Source organism: Rattus rattus, chromosome 5 (genome assembly GCF_011064425.1).
Source record: "Rattus rattus isolate New Zealand chromosome 5, Rrattus_CSIRO_v1, whole genome shotgun sequence".
NCBI classification, from domain to species: Eukaryota; Metazoa; Chordata; class Mammalia; order Rodentia; family Muridae; genus Rattus; species Rattus rattus.
In genome coordinates this window covers 84,250,789-84,267,797 of record NC_046158.1, presented here as the reverse complement: position 1 = coordinate 84,267,797, position 17,009 = coordinate 84,250,789, and the positions used below count along the sequence as shown (strand labels likewise).

At 41.0% G+C, this 17,009-nt stretch overlaps 1 protein-coding gene across 1 annotated transcript in view; it reads right to left on the bottom strand.

Moving 5' to 3' along the window:
* Nucleotides 1-16,217, bottom strand: part of Dcdc1 (doublecortin domain containing 1) — a 72,591-nt gene extending 56,374 nt beyond the window's left edge. The window contains exons 1-4 of the mRNA XM_032902254.1: nucleotides 16,087-16,217; nucleotides 12,148-12,240; nucleotides 10,001-10,100; nucleotides 383-518 (exon numbers count right to left, since the gene is read on the bottom strand). Coding sequence (XP_032758145.1) covers nucleotides 383-518; nucleotides 10,001-10,100; nucleotides 12,148-12,240; nucleotides 16,087-16,217 — 460 coding nt within the window. The remainder of the gene's footprint in view (nucleotides 1-382; nucleotides 519-10,000; nucleotides 10,101-12,147; nucleotides 12,241-16,086) is intronic.
* Between the last annotated feature and the right edge of the window lie 792 nt (nucleotides 16,218-17,009).

Genomic DNA, 17,009 nt, shown 5'->3' with positions numbered 1-17,009 from the left:
AAATTTTTTCCTCTCAGCCAATTGGGGCTCTGCAAACCGAGAAGTCCTAAATCCCTCCCTAAGAGATTGATTACATAAACAGATGGTATAACATTAAAACATGATTGGACATTTAATCCTTTTTCCTTGATGAGAATGCATGGGGCTCACAAATACCTATATAACTGTAAAAGAGAAAAGAGATTATGTTGAGTTTTTAAAATCTCTTTGCTCTTGCAAAGTATATTAGTAACAAAACATGCACCCTGTTAAATATACTTTAATAAATGAGGCTAAAGAGCTAAATAGCAAAATGCTTGCTTAAATAAACATAATTTTTTTAATAGAAAGCAATATCATGAGGTATGTTAGGACATCAAAGTTAGATAACTTCAAAGCTTACCTTCCGCCTTGTGCATGCTGCAAAAGGTTTTAATCTTGGAAATGTCTAACTCAAGGCTCCTTAGGAAGACTTGCTTTTTTTGTTGAGCAATGGAGAGGTCAGGATTGATCCAGTGCTCTCCACATGAAACATATACCTATCAACGACATGAGTTGGGAGATGGTGTGTAAGGAGTCGAAGCACCTTAATATAGGAACTGTTGTAGCAACTGGAACACTGTACAGTGGGAGAATGGCCAACACGCAGTGTCATGGGATACCACCCAGTAATGAGAAAGAAGGAACTGCTGAGAAAGGCCGTGATTCTGCAGAGCACATGGAGGGAGGCAAAGTCTAAACTTTGTGTTGTCAGACACCAGGCCTCGTCCATGTTTGCCAGTGGATGCTCGCTTTTCACACAACACAGAGCGGCAAAAGCGAGTGCCTCACACCGTTCGCGCCACTCCTATTCGTCTGGAGTCACTTATAAATAAAAAGGTTTTCAGATAAGTTTTCTAAGATCGGAGCAAAGAGAGGACCGAAATGCAGGTGTAGTCAAAGGCTGCCAAACTGTGACAATGGCCAGTGTGGGCTGCTGGGCCTTTCTGTAAGTGCAGCTTTACTGGGGAAGAGGCTTGCCCATTTGCTGGAATGCAGTCGATTGCTGGTGCTTCAGTGGAGACCACACAGTCACTGCAGCCTAAGATCTTCACTAACAGCCCCTTCCTGGAAAAGAGATCAAGGTCCCTTGTATAAATGGACTTGTAGTATACATAAACACGAAAATATTAATGTAGGCTAGAGACCTGGGTAGCAGTTCAGAACATGTACCACGCATGCAGGGCTAGGATCCCAGCATCCACAATGAACTCATCGCCACCTGTAAATTTGCTCAAGGAGATACAGCACCTTCTTATGGATTCCAGAGGAACTGTACATATGTGTACAAATCCACAGAGAGACAACACACAGACACACAGACACACTGACAAATCCATGTTTTCTATTTGTATGCACATGCTTTTAAGGCTGGTCACTTTGAATTAGATAACCAATAGGGACACATCCCTGGGAGAGGCTAATTCTCCCTCTCACAGCAGTCATTAGTTGTCTGAAGTTCCTTGTCCAGGCACAGGATCCCATGAAATTGTTCTTCCATGTTAACATGTCAGGTGACACTGCCTTTGCTCTGGTTTTGTTTATGCATATGCACATAAAAATCCATATTCGTATTAACAATAATTGTAGAGAGAAGCTCTATTTTGGTGTTATTTTTCATTTCCTTTGGATTTTTTTATTTATTTACATTTCAAATGTTATCCCCTTTCCTGGTTTCCCACCCATAGATCCCCTATCCCATTCCCCTGCCCCCTTCTTCTATGAGGGTGTTCTCCCACCCATCCACTCACCCCTTAACACCTCCCCGCCCTGACATTCCCTTATACTGGGAGATCCAGCCTGGGCTGGACCAAGGGCTTCTCCTCCCATTGGTGCCCAACAAGGCACCATGACTCCTTGGCTACATATGGAGCTAAAGCCATGGGTCTGTCCATGTGTACTCTCTGGATGGTGGTTTAGTCCCTGGGAGCTCTGGTTGGTTGGTATTGTTGTTCTTATGGGGTTGTAAACCCCTTCAGCTCCCTCAATCTTTTCTCTAACTCCTCCAATGGGCACCCTGTTCTCAGTTCAATGGTTGGCTGTGAACATTCCCCTCTGTATTGTCATGCTCTGACAGAGCCTCTCAGGAGACAGCTATATCAGGCTCCTGTCAGCATGCACTTCTTGGGATCCCCAATAGAGACTGGGTTTAGTGGCTGTATGTAGATGGGCTGGATCCCCAGGTGGGGTAGTCTCTGAATGGGCATTCCCTCAGTCTCTGTTCCAATCTTTGTCTTCTATGAATATTTTTATCCCCCCTTCTAAGAAAGACTGAAGCATCCACACTTTGGTTGTCCTTCTTCTTGAGCTTCATGCGGTCTGTGGATTGTATCTTGGGTAATCTGAGCCTTTGGACTAACATTCATGTATCAGTGAGTGTATACCATGTGTGTTTTTATTTTTAAATTGGGTTACCTCACTCACAATGATATTTTCTAGTTCCATCCATTTGCCTATGAATTTCATGGTGTGCAGCTTTCAGACTCTCAAGAGGTCCTTAGATTACAAAGCACTACCTTTTGGTTTTGGTTTGCTTTGGTCTTGTCTGCCTGTTTGTGTGTGTGTGTGTGTGTGTGTGTGTGTGTGTGTGTGTGTGTGTGTGTGTGTGTGTGTGTGTGTGTGTGTGCATGGTCCATGTCCAACTTCAAGACTTGGTAATATATTATGAGCTTTGTTCTTTGTTCAGAGAGCTTCAGGCATCAGTCAGGGCAAGCAATGTTTTTTGTTTTATTTTGTTTTTGTTTTTGTTTTTTTGTCTAAACTAATAACTCTAATTTCACAATGGGGGAAAAGACTAGGTTGTGTAAGACCTTCTATTTCTCAGCTCACTCTAGGTTCCAACTAGAGTTTAAAAAAAACAACCAATGGCATATTTGTTTGATGCTGTTGAAGTGGACATATTGTAAAGAAAGTTAAGAAAGCTTATTTCAAAAAAAACAAGGAAGTCAGGAAATTAGTCATTTAGTAAATAAACAAATAATTATATTGTATAGATTTCAAAAATATTCAAGTGTCTAATTCTTCAGCAACAGAGGTAGAAATCAGAAGTGAATAATTAGCCTGCCTTAGGTTCTGTGCTGGAGAAAAGGGTATCTTTGAAAAAAGGCTCAATAAACATATATTTATTTATCGTATTTAGTCATGCAGGTCCAGCCCACTGCCTAGGAAGGCAGCAATGCTATTGATTAGCATTTGATGTTTTTCTCCATCCTTATTAAATTGGGTATTCCTTATTTACATTTCAAATGTTATTTCCTTTCCCAGTTTCCAGGCCAACATCCCCCTAATCCCTCCACCTCCCCTTCTATATGGGTGTTCCCCTCCCCGTCCTCCCCCCCCCACTACCATCCTTCCCCCAAGAATCCTTTTCACTGGGGGTCCAGATTTGGCAGGACCATGGGCTTCCCCTTCCACTGGTGCTCTTACTAGGCTATTCATTGTTACTTATGCGGTTGGAGCCCAGGGTCAGTCCATGTATAGTCTTTGGGTAGTGGCTTAGTCCCTGGAAGCTCTGGTTGGTTGGCATTGTTGTTCATATGGGGTCTCAAGCCCCTTCAATCTCTTTCAGTCCTTTCTCTGATTCCTTCAACGGGGGTCCCGTTCTCAGTTCAGTGGTTTGCTGCTGGCATTCGCCTATGTATTTGCCATATTCTGGCTGTGTCTCTCAGGAGAGGTCTACATCCGGTTCCTGTCAACTTGCACTTCTTTGCTTCATCCATCTTATCTAGTTTTGGTGGCTGTATATGTATGGGCCACATGTGGGGCAGGCTCTGAATGGGCGTTCCTTCAGCCTCTGTTCTAAACTTTGCCTCCCTATCCCCTCCTAAGAGTATTCTTGTTCCCTTTTTAAAGAAGGAGTGAAGCATCTGCACTTTGGTCATACTTCTTGAGTTTCATGTGTTCTGTGCATCTAGGGTAATTTGAGCTTTTGGGCTAATAACCACTTATCAGTGAGTGCATACCATGTGTGTTTTTCTGTGATTGGGTTACCTCACTCAGGATGATATTTTCCAGTTGCATTCATTTGCCTATGAATTTCATAAAGTCATTGGTTTTGGTAGCTGAGTAGTATTCCATTGTGTAGATGTACCACATTTTCTGTATCCATTCCTCTGTTGAAGGGCATCTGGGTTCTTTCCAACTTCTGGCTATTATAAATAAGGCTGCGATGAACATAGTGGAGCACGTGTCTTTTTTATATGATGGAGCAACTTTTGGGTATATGCCCAAGAGAGGTATAGCTGGGTCCTCAGGTAGTTCAGTGTCCAATTTTCTGAGGAACCTCCAGACTGATTTCCAGAATGGTTGTACCAGTCTGCAATCCCACCAACAATGGAGGAGTGTTCCTCCTTCTCCACATCCTTGCCAGCACTGCTGTCACCTGAGTTTTTTACCTTAGCCATTCTGACTAGTGTGAGGTGTAATCTCAGGGTTGTTTTGATTTGCATTTCCCTTATGACTAAAGATGTTGAACATTTCTTTAGGTGCTTCTCAGCCATTCGACATTGCTCAGCTGTGAATTTTTTGTTTAGCTCTGAACCCCATTTTTTAATAGGGTTATTTGTCTCTCTGCAGTCTAACTTCATGAGTTCTTTGTATATTTTGGATATAAGCCCTCTATCAGTCTTAGGATTGGTAAAGATCTTTTCCCAATCTGTTGGTTGCCGTTTTGTCCTAACCACAGTGTCCTTTGCCTTACAGAAGCTTTGCAGTTTTATGAGATCCCATTTGTGGATTCTTGATCTTAGACCATAAGCCATTGGTGTTTTGTTCAGGAAATTTTCTCCAGTACCCATGTATTCGAGATTCTTCGCCACTTTTCTTCAATTAGTTTGAATGTACCTGGTTTGATGTGGAGGTCCTTGATCCACTTGGACTTAAGCTTTGTACAGGGTGATAAGCATGGATCGATCTGCATTCTTCTACATGCTGACCTCCAGTTGAACCAGCACCATTTGCTGAAAATGCTATCTTTTTTCCATTGGATGGTTTTGGCTCCTTTGTCAAAAATCAAGTGCCCATAGGTGTGTGGGTTCATTTCTGGGTCTTCAATTCTATTCCACTGGTCTATCTGCCTGCTCTGTACCAATACCATGCAGTTTTTATCACTATTGCTCTGTAATATTGCTTGAGTTCAGGGATAGTGATTCTCCCTGAAGTCCTTTTATTGTTGAGGATAGCTTTAGCTATCCTGGGTTTTTTTGTTATTCCAGATGAATTTGCAAATTGTTCTGTCTAACTCTCTGAAAAAATTGGATTGGAATTTTGATGGGCATTGCATTGAATCTGTAGATCGCTTTTGGTAAAATGGCCATTTTTACTATCCATGAGCGTGGGAGATCTTTCCATCTTCTGAGATCTTCTTCAATTTCTTTCTTCAGAAGCTTGACATTCTTACCATGCAGATTTTCACTTGCTTGGTTAAAGTCACGAGGTATTTTATATTATTTGGATCTATTATGAAGGGTGTCATTTCCCTAATTTCTTTCTCAGCTTGCTTCTCTTTTGTGTAGAGGAAGGCTACTTATTTATTTAAGTTAATTTTATACCCAGCCACTTTGCTGAAGGTGTTTATCAGGTTTAGTAGTTCTCTGGTGGAAATTTTAGAATCACTTAAATATACTATCATATCATCTGCAAATAGTGATATTTTGACTTCTTCCTTTCCAATCTTATCCCTTTGATCTCCTTTTGTTGTCTGATTGCTCTGGCTGGGACTTTGAGAACTATATTGAATAAGTAGGGAGAGAGTGGGCAGCCTTGTCTAGTCCCTGATTTTAGTGGATTGCTTCAAGTTTCTCTCCATTTAGCTTAATGTTAGCTACTAGTTTGCTGTATATGGTGTTTACTATGTTTAAGTATGGGCCTTGAATTCCTGTTCTTTCCAGGACTTTTATCATGAAGGGGTGTTGAATTTTGTCAAATGCTTTCTCAGCACCTAATGAAATGATCATGTGGTTTTATCTTTCAGTTTGTTTATATAGTGGATTATGTTGATGGTTTTCCATAAATTAAACCATCCCTGAATCCCTGGAATGAAGCCTACTTGATCATGATGGATGATTGTTTTGATTTGCTCTTGGATTCGGTTTGCCAGAATTTTATTGAGTATTTTTGTGTCGATATTCATAAGGGAAATTGGTCTGAAGTTCTCTTTCTTTTTTGGGTCTTTGTGTGGTTTAGGTATAAGAGTAATTGTGGCTTCATAGAAGGAATTCGGTAGTGCTCCGTCTGTTTCAATTTTGTGGTATAATTTGGATTGTATTGGTACGAAGTCTTCTATGAAGGTCTGGTTGAATTCTTCACTGAACCCATCTGGACCTGGGCTCTTTTTGGTTGGGAGACTTTTAATGACTGCTTCTAATTCTTTAGGAGTTATGGGGTTGTTTAAATGGTTTATCTGTTCCTGATTTAACTTTGGTACCTGGTATCTGTCAAGGGAATTGTCCATTTCCTCCTGATTTTCAAGTTTTATTGAATATAGGCTTTTGTAGTAGGATCTGATGATTTTTTTTAATTTCCTCTGGCTCTGTTGTTATGTCTCCCTTTTCATTTCTGATTTTGTTAATTTGGACACACTCTGTGTCCTCTGTTTAGTCTGGCTAAGGGTTTATCTATCTTGTTGATTTTCTCAAAGAACCAGATTTTGGTTCTGTTGATTCCTTATATAGTCCTTTTTGTTTCTACTTGATTGATTTCAGCTCTGAGTTTGATTATTTCCTGCCGTCTACTCCTCCTGGGTGTATTTGCTTCTTTTTGTTCCAGGGCTTTTTAGGTGTGCTGTCAAGCTGCTGACATATGCTCTCTCCTGTTTCTTTCTGCAGGCACTCAGAGCTATGAGTTTTCCTCTTAGCACAGCTGTCATTGTGTCCCATAAGTTTGGGTATGTTGTACCTTCATTTTCATTAAATTCTAAAAAGTCTTTAATTTCTTTCTTTATTTCTTCCTCGACCAGGATATCGTTGAGTACAGCATTGTTCAACTTCCATGTATATGTGGGCATTCTTTCCTTACTGTTATTGAAGACCAGCTTTAGCCCGCAGTCATCTGTTAGGATGCATGGTATTATTTTATCTTTCTGTATCTGTTGAGGCCTATTTTATGACCAATTATATGGTTAATTTTGGAGAAAGTGCCATGAGGTGGTGAGAAGAAGGTATATCCTTTTGTTTTAGGATAGAATGTTCTATAAATATCTGTTAAGTCCATTTGGTTCATGACTTCTCTTAGTTTGTCTATGTCTCTGTTTAATTTCTGTTTCCATGATCAGTCCATTGGTGAGAGTGGGGTGTTGAAATCTCCTACTATTATTGTGTGAGGTGCAATGTGTGCTTGGAGCTTTAGTAAGATTTCTTTTATGTATGTAGGTGCCCTTGTATTTGGAGCATAGATATTTAGGATTGAGAATTCATCTTGGATTTTTCCTTTGATGAGTATGAAGTGTTCTTCCTTATCTTTTTTGATGACTTTTGGTTGAAAATTGATTTTACTCGATATTAGAATGGCTACTCCAGCTTGCTTCTTCAGACCATTTGCTTTGAAAGTTGTTTTCCAACCTTTCACTCTGAGGTAGTGTCTGTCTTTGTCTCTGGGGTGTGTTTCCTGTAGGCAGCAAAATTCTGGGTCCTCATTGCGTATCCAGTTTGTTAATCTGTGTCTTTTTATTGGGGAATTGAGTCTATTGATGTTGAGAGATATTAAGGAATAGTATTTGTTGCTTTCTGTAATATTCATATTTGGATGTGAGATTATGTTTGTGTGCTTGTCTTCTCTTTATTTTGTTGCAAGATGATTAGTTTCTTGCTTTTTTTCTAGGGTGTGGCTTGCCTCCTTATATTGGGCTTTACCATTTATTATCCTTTGTAGGGCTGGATTTGTAGAAAGATATTGTGTAAATTTGGTTTTGTCATGGAATATCTTGGTTTCTCCATCTATGTTAATTGAGAGTTTTGCCGGATACAGTAACCTTGGCTGGCATTTGTGTTCTCTTAGGGTCTGTATGACATCTGTCCAGAATCTTCTGGCTTTCATATGCTCTGGTGAGAAGTCTGGTGTCATTCTGATAGGTCTACTTTATATGTCACTTGACCTTTTCCCCTTACTGCTTTTAATATTCTTTATTTGTTTTGTGCATTTGGTGTTTTGACTATTATGTGACGGGAGGAATTTCTTTTCTGATCCAATCTATTTGGAGTTCTGTAGGCTTCTCGTATGTTTATGGGCATCTCTTTCCTTAGGTTAGGGAAGTTTCTTCTATGATTTTGTTGAAGATATTTACTGGTCCTTTGAGTTGGGAGTCTTCACTCTTTTCTATACCTATTATCCTTAGGTTTGATCTTCTCATTGTGTCCTGGATTTCCTTTATGTTTTTGGCCAGTAGCTTTTTCTGTTTTACATTATCTTTGATAGTTGTGTCGATGATTTCTATGGAATCTTCTGCTACTGAGATTCTGTCTTCTATCTCTTGTATTCTGTTGGTGATGCTTGTATCTATGGCCCTTTGTCTCTTCCTTTGGTTTTCTATATCCAGGGTTGTCTCCCTTTGTGCTTTCTTTATTGTTTCTATTTCCATTTTCAATTGCTTCACCTGTTTGATTGTTTTCCTGTAATTCTTTCAGGGATTTTTGTGTTTCCTCTATAAAGGCTTCTACTTGTTTACTTGTGTTTTCCTGCATTTCTCCAAGGGAGTTCTTTATGTGTTTCTTAAAGTCCTCCATCATCATGATCAAATGTGATTTTAAATCTAGATCTTGCTTTTCTGGTGTGTTTGGATATTCAGTGTTTGCTTTGGTGGGAGAATTGGGTTCCAATAATGCCATGTAGTCTTGGTTTCTGTTGCTTGGGTTCCTGTGCTTGCCTCTTGCTATCAGGTTGTCTCTGGTATTACCTTGTTTTGCTATTTCTGACAGTGGCTTGACCGTCCTATAGGCCTGTGTGTCAGGAGTGCTGTAGACCTGTTTGCCTGTTTTCTTTCAGTCAGTTATGGGAACAGAGTGTTCTGCTTTTGGCGTGCAGTCAATCCTGTCCACTGGCTTTCAGCTGTCCCTGTGGGTGGGAATCAGAAGGGCCTGCCCCTACTTCTCCTGGGTCCCTGTGCGCAGCGGGGCCCTGATGGTGGTAGGCACTTTCCTATAGAGTCAGAAATGTGGGCAGAGAGAGGTCTCCACTGGTTTCCCAGGTGTGTCTGCCCCTCTAAAGGTGTAGCTCTCCCTCCCACAGAATTTGGGTGCAGGGAGCTGTTTGACCGGATCCGTTTGGATCTGTGTGCAGTCTGGACTGCAGGGCTCCTGCAACTTGATTGCCCCTATCTTCCTGTGCCCAGAGGCCCTATACAGTTTCCTCTTGGGCCAGGGAAGTGGGCAAAGGTGGGCAGAAGTGGTGGTCTCTCCTCCCCTGAAGTCTCAGGATTGCCCACATGTCTGGGTGATTATCTCTCTCTCCCACGGGATTTGGGAGCAGGGAGCTGGGATAAGCAAGTTTCGGGCGCCAGCTAGAAACCGTAATTTTCCAGTCCCAGAGGAATTTTGACTTTGTGTGTCCTGAGTCCACCAGGCAGGTCACTTGGAGCAGAAAACTTGGTCTTCCCTCTGGTCTTGGGCCTGAAGTCATTCCTCGGGGCTAGGTTTCAGCTCCCCATGAGGGCAGCAACCAGAAGGGCCTGCCCCTACTTCTGGGTCCCTGTGCGCAGGGCACCCTGATGGGGCTAAGTGTTTTCCTCTAGAGTCAGAAATGTGGGCAGAGTGTAGTCTCCTCTGGTTTCCCAGGCGTGTCTGCCCCTCTGAAGGTCTAGCTCTCCTTCCCACAGGATTTGGGTGCAGGGAGCTGTTTGATTGGGCGCATTTGATGTTTTTGATGACTGACTCCTTCGTGGGAATTCTAGAAAGAATATGAATGGCAAGCCTAGAAGCCTCACATTGAAGGATGTTTCCCTTTACTTATGCTCATTGATTAAATTTCCAGTTCCACACCCTGCCTCAGTTACCAGTTCATCTCTCAGTAGGTCTTCCAGGGAAAAAAGTTCCTTCCCTTTTTCACTGAAAAGTCTCCGAGCAGCAGAAGGTAAATTCAAAACTTTGGTGCACCTGTAACAAGAGACATATAACTTGATTATGCATACATAAAGCTTCAGTGGTAAAGTAAAAGAGCAGAAGGAACCAAAGCCTGGCCATTAGTGGTGACTCAAGAATGAGGCCCTAGGTTCAGTCTTTTAACTCTCAGTTCCTGTCTCTGGTTTATGGACTAGATGGGAGACCTACAACATAACCTGAGGTTCAGAAAATGCCATGGAGGAGGGGGCAGGAGGATTGTAAGAGTCAAAGAACAGAACACACACTAAGATAGTGTTGTCCAGACACAGTCATGATGCTGCATCATCAATAGCATGGTTGCTTAAACCATACCTGCATAACGAATGACCACACCAATTAACATGCATACCTGCATAATGAATGACTACACCAAATAACATGCATACCTGCATAATGAATGACCACACCAATTAACATGCATACCTGCATAATGAATGACCACACCAATTAACATGAATACCTGCATAATGAATGACCACACCAATTAACATGCCAACATGGATGTGAGGAGTTCCAGAAGACACCCCCCCCCCAGATGAAGAGTTACTGGCTATCCATGGCTGATGAGCATTTTCTCCAGAGATGGGCCCCACAGATAGGCTATTTAATCCCAAGTTTAGTCATCACAAATCATAAACACATGTTCATATGAGAAACACTAACGGGACTCAGAAGGCGTGTGTGTGTGTGTGTGTGTGTGTGTGTGTGTGTGTGTGTGTGTAAGAAGAATAATTACAGAAGAACAGAGAAGAAAGCTCATAAACTTGACAGAAGAGAAGAGGAGTTGGGGGGAGAAGGAAGGTGGACATGAAATATAGGTTGGGGGATCTGACGAGCCTGGAAAGAAGAGATGAGCAGCTTGAAGGTGTTTGGGATTCTGGGATAACAAACCTGAGTTTCTATTCACGGGCAGCAGGAGGTATTGGAGCATAGGCGTCTATTCACTGAAGATATTGGAGCATAGGTGTCTATTCACTGAAGATATTGGAGCATAGGCGTGTTGCCCTTAGCCATACCTAAACCCTAGGGAAGGAGAAATAGGGCTAACAGATGTGCTGGGCATCCTAAACAGTGCGGTAGTTATGAAGAATGTCTTGTCATACGCTGCTGATACTAACAGGTACCACTGTGTGAGTTAGAGATGACTCTGTGTTCCTTAGCAAGACTCGTATGAGGAGCAGTTCTAACTCATATTTCCTACCTCGGCTTGCAGCAAATAAGGAGACCAGTTATTTCTTTGAGGGGGATCTTGAAAAGAAATAAGCCAGTAAGAAGTACATCATCTCATCTCCAGTTGGTGGACCAGCTGATACTGAGTGAGCTCCCCCACTCACAGCAGCTGGTGGGATCACCCTGCTTCTTCTGCTTGATACCAAAAGAGCTACACCAATACCATCTCACTTCCCTGGACATCTGTGAACTTACAGTGCAGCCTGTGGTCTGCCAGCTTCTGGTCCCTCACTCATAGTTTTCTAGAGTGAATGTTCACCTGTTGCATGTTGCTTTATGAGAGTTGGCTCACAGAGGAGGACTGGGTGGCTAATTACTCTTCCCTTATCCTTTACCCTGTTTTGGAGTCCTAGTTTTAGTGCTGAATTTGACCCATCTGGGAAGGTTGTGGAGGGTTAAGGTAAGGAGTTTTCTGTGCACTCTTTTTCTCTTACCAGTTCGAAGCTAGCCAACATTAAAGCACGGAGCAAAGAGTGACTGGTTTCTAAAACCTAATAATGAGTGTGTCTTCTGAAGGCAGATCACCTAGAGTCAAATGTCTTACTCTTGTTTCTGGAATTTCCAATTGAATTTTGAGATTGTATAGTTTTGACTTCCTATTACATCACAAGTGAGTGTGCACGCACGTGCACGCGTGCATGCGCAGACACACACATACACAACACACACACACACACACGATTAAATTGTCTATAATCATTGTATTTACAAGTTATATAAAGATATGTTTTTGTGCTATGGGGTAAGCATGGCCACTCAAGCATTCACACACAAAACACCTTTGCATTTCAAAGAGTAAGTAAACATTTACCTCTCCAAAAGATGGTGAAATTCAATCTGGTATCTTTCTGTTTCAGAATAGTTCATGGCATGGCTTTTCTCTTTCCTTTCAGCATTAACATTTCTGAAACAAATAATTTGAGATGCACTCATGGTACTTGACATTTGATTAGCCTCAGCATGTCTTAATAGCATATCCTAACGGGTGGATAAGTGGTGAGACCTAAACTTATTACGGTTTGTTCCCAATAATCTACCTCTTTTTAAAAGACAAAATTTCAAATTTTAACGTACTTAAATATTAAACTTCACATTTCATAATTAAATAAAAATTCATACTGTATACTCGATGATATAGCATGTTAAATAAACATGTATTCTTTGAGAGATTTATGTAAGAAAATCTATCTGCATTAATTCATTCCTTTTCTTACAGTGCTAAACACTCTGAAATGTAAATTTCTTTACTTCAAAAAACAGAGTGTTGAGGCTTGCCCCTCTAGCATAGCTGCAGCCATTTTGTTCCATGCCTGCCAGCCATTTTGTATTGTTGCTATAATATGTCTGTCTCAGTCATTGATACAGAAAAATAACTTGTCTCAGAGCAGGGGCATGCTGTCCCCATAACCTATTATGTTCTGTATGTTATGCGGTTTGCTAATCTTATGAAACTCCACAAGCATAAGCTTTACTTAGGACCCCTCAAATTAAAGGTCAATATGAACTGTTATGTCTAAAGTAGCTTGAGTTAGGGCCAACCACCTGACGTCACCTCCAGCACCTGTCTATGAGCTCACTGTGAGTTTTACAGTTTTAGCGTTTATAAACTGGCACTGAGAAATATATAGGGTTGGTAGTTTTCAGAGCTATAGGCCCCGATTGTTAAGTCTTGGGGTATCCCAATAAGCTATCCCAGTCTGACTGAGATTGGGGTCTGTGTGGTTTGCGAGGCGACTCCTGGACCCTAACAAGAGATGACAAATTTTCCCTGTAATGTTTTGTTTACTTCCATTATGAATCTATATCTAAACAAATTTTAAACAATGATGATCAGAATAAGAATGCTTGATTGGAATATAGCTTTATTCCAATTTTCAAGTGAGTGAATTTTTCTGTGCAGTTTTTTTTTTTTTTTTTTTGGTCCTTTTTTTTTTTTTTTCGGAGCTGGGGACCGAACCCAGGGCCTTGCGCTTCCTAGGCAAACGCTTTACCACTTAGCTAAATCCCCAACCCCCAACTTCTGTGCAGTTTTAATAACTGGTATATTTTAGGAAATGAAAAATGGATTAAATACAGCTGATTATTCATTTGTGGGCACTGCTTTGGTGCCTACTGTAGGTCTTTAATGGTGACATTAAAGGGGTTCTCTAATGGTTTATTTCTTGATGTGACAAAGCAGAAAGCGCACATACTGAGTGAGGAAGCAACAGGACAGCGTGTGATCATGGTACAGAGAGGCAGGTGATGTCCTCGGGTTTTGTAGATGCTTGAACCAATACCAACAGGAGTCTCTCAAAACCAACCACAGTGAGCTGTTGTGTGGCTGAAGGATGCTGTGGCCAGAGCAAGGCAGTGCTAAAATGGATTTCTATCAATATTTCACATACGTGTGTGTGTGTGTGTGTGTGTGTGTGTGTGTGTGTGTGCCCACGCATGTATGTATACAGTCACAATAGTTCAACATTTTATAAATAAATAAATTTACATTTCATGTTAATGAGAGCAAAGTATCCCATGTGTTAGTAGAATCTTTTCTTCTGAAAAATATTTAGCTTGGATCTATTAATGGAAGCCTAATATTTTGTCCAACTTTGATATGCCATTACACAGACTCCAGTGTGTCTCTTCTGGAGATGGGCCACATGACCATTCTCTTGAGTTAGCTGTGTCTTTTTTGTTACTTTGTTTCATTAATTAATTGTTTGTTTACTTTACTTCCTGATTGAAGCCTCCTCTCAGTCCCCCTCACATCCCCTCCTCAACACCTCCCTCCTCTTCTCCTCTGTGAAGGGAGAGGACCCCACCCTGGCATGTCAAGTCACTACAGGACTAGTTGCATTCTCTCCCACTGAGTCCAGACAAGGTAGCCCAGTTAGGGGAATGGGATTCACAGACAGGCAACAGATTTAGGGACAGCCCCTGCTGCAGTTGTTGGTAGACCTTCATGAAGACTGAACTTCTGCTACATATTTGCGGGGGTGTAGGGCTAGGTCCAGCCCATGCTTGCTCTTTGCTTGGTGGTTTGGGAACCCCCCAAAGGGTCTAGGTTAGTTGACTAGGTTAGTCTTCTTAAGGAGTCCCCATCCCCTTTGAGTCCCTCACTTCTTCTTCCAACTCTTCCACAAGATGTCTTGAGCTCTCCCTACTGTTTGACTGTGGATTTCTGTATTTTTCCATAGGCTGCTAGGTCAAACTCTCAGAGGACAGTTATGATGGCCTCCTATCTTCTAGTTTAACAGAGTATTAAGAGTGTCCAAGATTGACTTTTACCCATGGGATGGGTCTCAATTTGGGCCAGTCATTGGTTGGCCATTCCCCCAATCTTTGCTTCATCATTGTCCCTGAACACCTTGTAGGCAGGGCACATTTTGGATTGGTTGATGTCCTTATTCTTCCACTGGGAGTCCTCTATTTAAACCCTTTGTTAATCAGTATTTCCACACAGCTGGGGCTTTGCTGTAGATGATCATGCACCAAAGTGTCTCAGTCAGCAAAGAAACATGCATCTCTGTTTGAGAGGATTTTCTTGCCAAATGAATGCCACTGTGTTTTAATTATTTGGGCAAAAGTAATTCAGGTGGTGAGCAAAGTGGCACATTCTCTAATGTCGGAATGCTTGATGAATCAGGACACATTGTTCCTCGAGCAGAGCATTCAAAGCAATGGGCAGTTCACACTCTCTGCCAGGATAGTTGTTCAAATTTGCCAATCTCTCTAAATACTTTTGAATTCCTCGACTAAGGTGAGCACTTTCAACATAAGGTGCTAAGACGTTATCTGTGGATAAACTTATAATTACAATTAAAGGTACAAAATAAGATAAAAAGGAATAAATGTAGAAATGTGTTAACTTCGGGTGTTTAGAAAAAGTCAGACCCCTTTTAAGGGCATTGCCCTCGCATCTTACATCAAGCAGAATGAGCTAATTATGAGATGTATGCGTCAAAGATTTCAATTTCAGGCTTGACTTTACTTTGAAGATTAATTCTTTACTTTATCGTCTTTACAGGCAGTTCAGCGGACAGCCAATCTGAATGTTACTCATTGTTCAGTGATGTATGAAGTATAGTTAATCGATGTGAAGAGAGTAATATTAAACTATTATCAGCAGCCTCAGATGTCCTAAATATCTCAGAAGAAGGGTCAGGAGGTAACATCGCTGGTAATTATGAGAAACAATGTGTTTAACTCATTCTTTCCATCAAAGCTCTCCAGCAATCCAAGATTCCCTTTGTCATAAAATAGAAACATACAGCAGGTGATCTGTCTCCAGTGGTAGAGAAATGTGTGATGTGTGAGATGGTTTTATTTGAACCCAGGGTAACTTTCAACTACAGATCAACAATTTCTTAGTACTTCAGAGAACTGTGTTTCTTAACCCAAAAATGTAAGGATAATTATTACAACAATTAAACAATTTAAAAGCCAACTCTAATAAGCACGTTGTGAGTTCATTTATTTCTAGGCACACTAGTAAAACTCAAAAATGCTCGTTGAAAATACAGATGGCTGTTTAAGTCTCAGCCACTCGTTTCTGAGTTACTCTTCTGTGTGTGTTTAGATGAAAACAGAAGAGAACAATTTAAGCACTTGATATAGGAACTAAATAAAACTTTGCATATGTTTTTATCTTCAGATAGGACCCTTTATATAAATAACTGTTTACTCCAGAAAACACAAAGGCTGGAGAAGAGACTATAAAACCTGGAAAGTGTCTGCGGGGTGAGTGTGAACAGATTATTGCTCTTACTGTAATTTCCATCCAGGTGAGAATTCCGGGCCAATCACCAGGGACCTGATGTTTTTCTTGTCTCCATTCCTTAGAACCCTGAGTCGCACAGGGACATGCTGCTCTGGTGTCTTACTCTCTGGCCTCTTCATGGGAGAGCTGTTTGGGTTCAGTAGGCCTTCTATTGGCCAGTCAAACTCCTTTGGGAAGACATGAAAAATGTAAGAGTAACAAATAATATGGGTGGTTGTGTCTCTAACTGTTCTGTTAATTCTGTAGACACTTATAGGATATCTGAGCTACTCCAAAGAGTTCTAGGTTTGGGTTGGTTGTTTTGGTTATTACTTGTTTGTTTCACATAAGAAAGAAATTTAGGGATTTTTCTTAATTTAAAATTGATCAGTTTTAAAAGTATCTAATAGTTTATTTAAAAATTGATCATTTTTTAAGTATCAAAGGAAAGAAACACTCTAGAAAGTGGAAAGAAACATTCTAGAAAATGTGCTGGTTCAACTGAAGGTCAGCATGTAGTAGAATGCAAATTGACCCATTCTCAACTCCTTGTACAAAGCTCAAGTCCAAGTGAATCAAAGAGCTCCATATAAACCAGATACACTGAAACTAATAGAAGAGAATGTGGGGAAGAGCCTCGAACACATAGGCACAGGGGAAAATTCCCTGAACAGAAAACCAATGGATTATGCTCTAAGATCAAGAATACACAAATGGGACCTCACAAAACTGCAAAGCTTCTGTAAGGCGAAGGGCACTGCTAATAGGACAAGATGGCAACCAACAGATTAGGAAAAGATCTTTACCAATCCTACATTCAATAGAGGGCTAATATCCAATATGTACAAAGAACTCAAAAGGTTAGACTCCAGAGAATCAAATAATACTATTAAAATTGGAGTACAGAGCTAAACAGAATTCTCAGCTGAGGA